This window comes from Triticum dicoccoides, chromosome 7A (genome assembly GCF_002162155.2).
Source record: "Triticum dicoccoides isolate Atlit2015 ecotype Zavitan chromosome 7A, WEW_v2.0, whole genome shotgun sequence".
In the NCBI taxonomy this organism is placed as follows: Eukaryota; Viridiplantae; Streptophyta; class Magnoliopsida; order Poales; family Poaceae; genus Triticum; species Triticum dicoccoides.
In genome coordinates this window covers 520,686,079-520,688,758 of record NC_041392.1, presented here as the reverse complement: position 1 = coordinate 520,688,758, position 2,680 = coordinate 520,686,079, and the positions used below count along the sequence as shown (strand labels likewise).

Below are 2,680 nucleotides of genomic sequence, written 5' to 3'. Positions count from 1 at the left end.
GCTGCACATACCTAATTTTCTCGCGCCCCCTCTCACGTGCCCCGCCCGGATAAGCGGGGCCGAGGTCAAACCCCAGTCGCCTTCCCTCTCCCGCGCACATGTGCAGGACGACGAAACTTGACGCGCCTGTTCGGAACACAGTCACACACACCGTGCAGAGCGGTTCCTAACTTGAGTCGCACTCCTAGCATGAAGTACTACTGCCTGCGCGCACGCCATCGGCACCCGTGCGTGCGTGGCCGCGGCCAGATCTGCTTCAGAACCACGCGTTCTGGCCTATATATGGCGTCGTGCCGTGCCCGCCGTCTCGTCGCGTAAACCATGGGCCAGGAGGACCTGGCGCTGCCTTCGCTGCGTGCCAGGTTCCGCCATGGCTGCGCGCTGGCGGCCATCCTAGTGCTCGCGGCAGCGGCTGCGCCGAGCGTGGCTGATGGGTCGTCGTGCGACCTGTTCCAGGGGAGGTGGGTCGCCGACGCGTCCTACCCTCTGTACGACGCGGCCAGCTGCCCCTTCGTGCCCGACGTCTTCGACTGCCGCCGCAACGGCCGCCCGGACGCCGCCTACCTCAAGTTCCGGTGGAGCCCCGCCGCCTGCCGCCTCCCAAGGTACTACTACTACTACCGTCGTTATAGACAGCCACCCGATGAACACTCGGCGCACAATGTACTAACAGGGTCTTTTGATCGGGGCAGGTTCGACGGGCTGGAATTCCTGGAGACGTGGCGCGGGAAGACGGTGATGTTCGTGGGGGACTCGCTGAGCATGAACCAATGGGTCTCCCTCGCCTGCATGCTCCACGCCGCCGCGCCGGATCCCGCCCGCGTCTCCTTCAGCACCGGCGACCCCGTCTCCTCCGTCCGCTTCGAGGACTACGACCTGTCGATGGTGCTCTACTTCAGCAGGTTCCTGGTGGACGTGGTGCAGGAGGACGTCGGCCGCGTCCTCAAGCTCGACTCCATGCAGGGCGCGGGCTCCTGGCTCGGCGCCCACCTGCTCGTCTTCAACACGTGGCACTGGTGGACCTACAAGGGCGCCAGCCAAGTGTACGTACCCACCACTCTGCCCAACGTTGTATTGTATACCTATACACGTACACATACCGCGAAATATACGGATACAAACTCTTTTCTCGACCGTTTCATGCGCAGGTGGGACTACATGCAGGAGGGGAACAGAACGTACAACGACATGGACCGGCTGGCCGCCTTCTCCAAGGGCCTCGCCACATGGGCAAGGTGGGTCGACGACAACGTCGACGCGTCGCTCACCAGGGTCATCTACCAAGGCGTCTCCCCAAGCCACTACACGTGAGCTCGCTCATCACGCCCAGTTGATTTGACATTGGCCGGGCATACTCATTTCTTGATGCCGCTCTGCTCTACATGTGCAACTGGTAGGTCCAAGGAGCAGGAGAGCGACGGGGCGGCGCCGGCGTCGGGGGGCTGTTTCCAGCAGACACGGCCGCGGCAGGTGGCCACGGACGGGGACGAGAGGGTGTCCCCGGAGCAGGTGGTCGTGCGGGGCCTGATCGCGTCCATGTCGACGCCGGTGTCCCTGCTGGACATCACCTCGCTCTCGCAGCTCAGGATCGACGCGCACCCGTCGGTTTACGGCGGGCCTGGCCGGGACGGCATGGACTGCACGCACTGGTGCATCGCCGGGCTGCCGGACGCGTGGAACCACATCCTCAACGCGATGCTGCTGCAGCACGCATGAAGCAGTCGCGTCTGGCGTGTGCGATACCTCCCTAGATCGTCGATTGACAGAGGGGCAGTGTGTAAGGCTAATTAAGGCCTCCAAATATTGTGCGCAAACTGTCATTGATTTTTAGTATTCATCAAATAGAGCCCTGCGTCAGAGTCTTGTCGAAGCCACACAAACTCTCGGGCATGTGCCATGTGTTTCCACGCACAGAAGTACTTAACATCGTTGATGATCCATGGTACTCTGCAGTGGGGGTTGAGTGTTGTGGGTTCACGACTCTTGAGACTCGACCAGGACATCAGATGCTCGACATCGGAGTAAATTGCTCAAAACCATCACATTTGTGGCTAGAGTATTCCTTTACCACCATTTTTGTCGAAAACCACAAAAAACCGCCAACTCTACGGCAAGTGAGTAAGAAATGACACTAATTCGGAACCGGCCCACATGTCAAGCTGATTTGGTATGCCTACATGGACAGTATGCTAAGGTGGAAGATGGGCCCACCAGTCAGCCCCTCATCTATTTTCACTCATCTTTTCTTCTTCCTGCAACGGTGTTGTAGCCGGCGGTTGGGGGTGGGCTGGACGAGCCCAAGTTCCATGGCGACGACGGGGCGGCGACGCCCCTCAGGGGAAGGGAGGCAGCAGTGATGGTGTGGGGTGGCGGTGCCGCAAGGAGAGCTTTCGGTAGGCGGGGGCGGCGGCGCTGCAGGTGCGGGCACGGTACGGTGGCGTTGTAGGCGTGGACGCGGGATAGCGCGTTGCACGCGCAGGCGCGGGCACGGAACGGCAGCGACGTTGCGGGCGCGAGGCGGCGGCGCGGCAAGCCTTGGCTTGCCGGTGGGTGTCGTGGTTTTGTCACAGCAGATGTCTTCATAGGAGAACTACGTTGTGAGGTCATTGTTGGTAGGTGAAGGCTTGGATGGGGTTGATTGGAAACGAGATACACGTGTTTACCCAGATTCGGCCTCTCA

The 2,680-nt window shown here is 61.0% G+C and overlaps 1 protein-coding gene across 1 annotated transcript; it reads left to right on the top strand.

Moving 5' to 3' along the window:
- The first annotated feature begins 246 nt into the window (after nt 1–246).
- Nucleotides 247–1,897, top strand: LOC119332255 (protein trichome birefringence-like 38). The gene is made up of 4 exons (XM_037605441.1): nt 247–605; nt 693–1,043; nt 1,149–1,307; nt 1,398–1,897. Exons 1-4 carry the CDS (start codon nt 322–324, stop codon nt 1,714–1,716), a joined length of 1,113 nt encoding a protein of 370 aa, XP_037461338.1. The 5' UTR covers nt 247–321; the 3' UTR covers nt 1,717–1,897.
- Nucleotides 1,898–2,680: the final 783 nt, after the last annotated feature.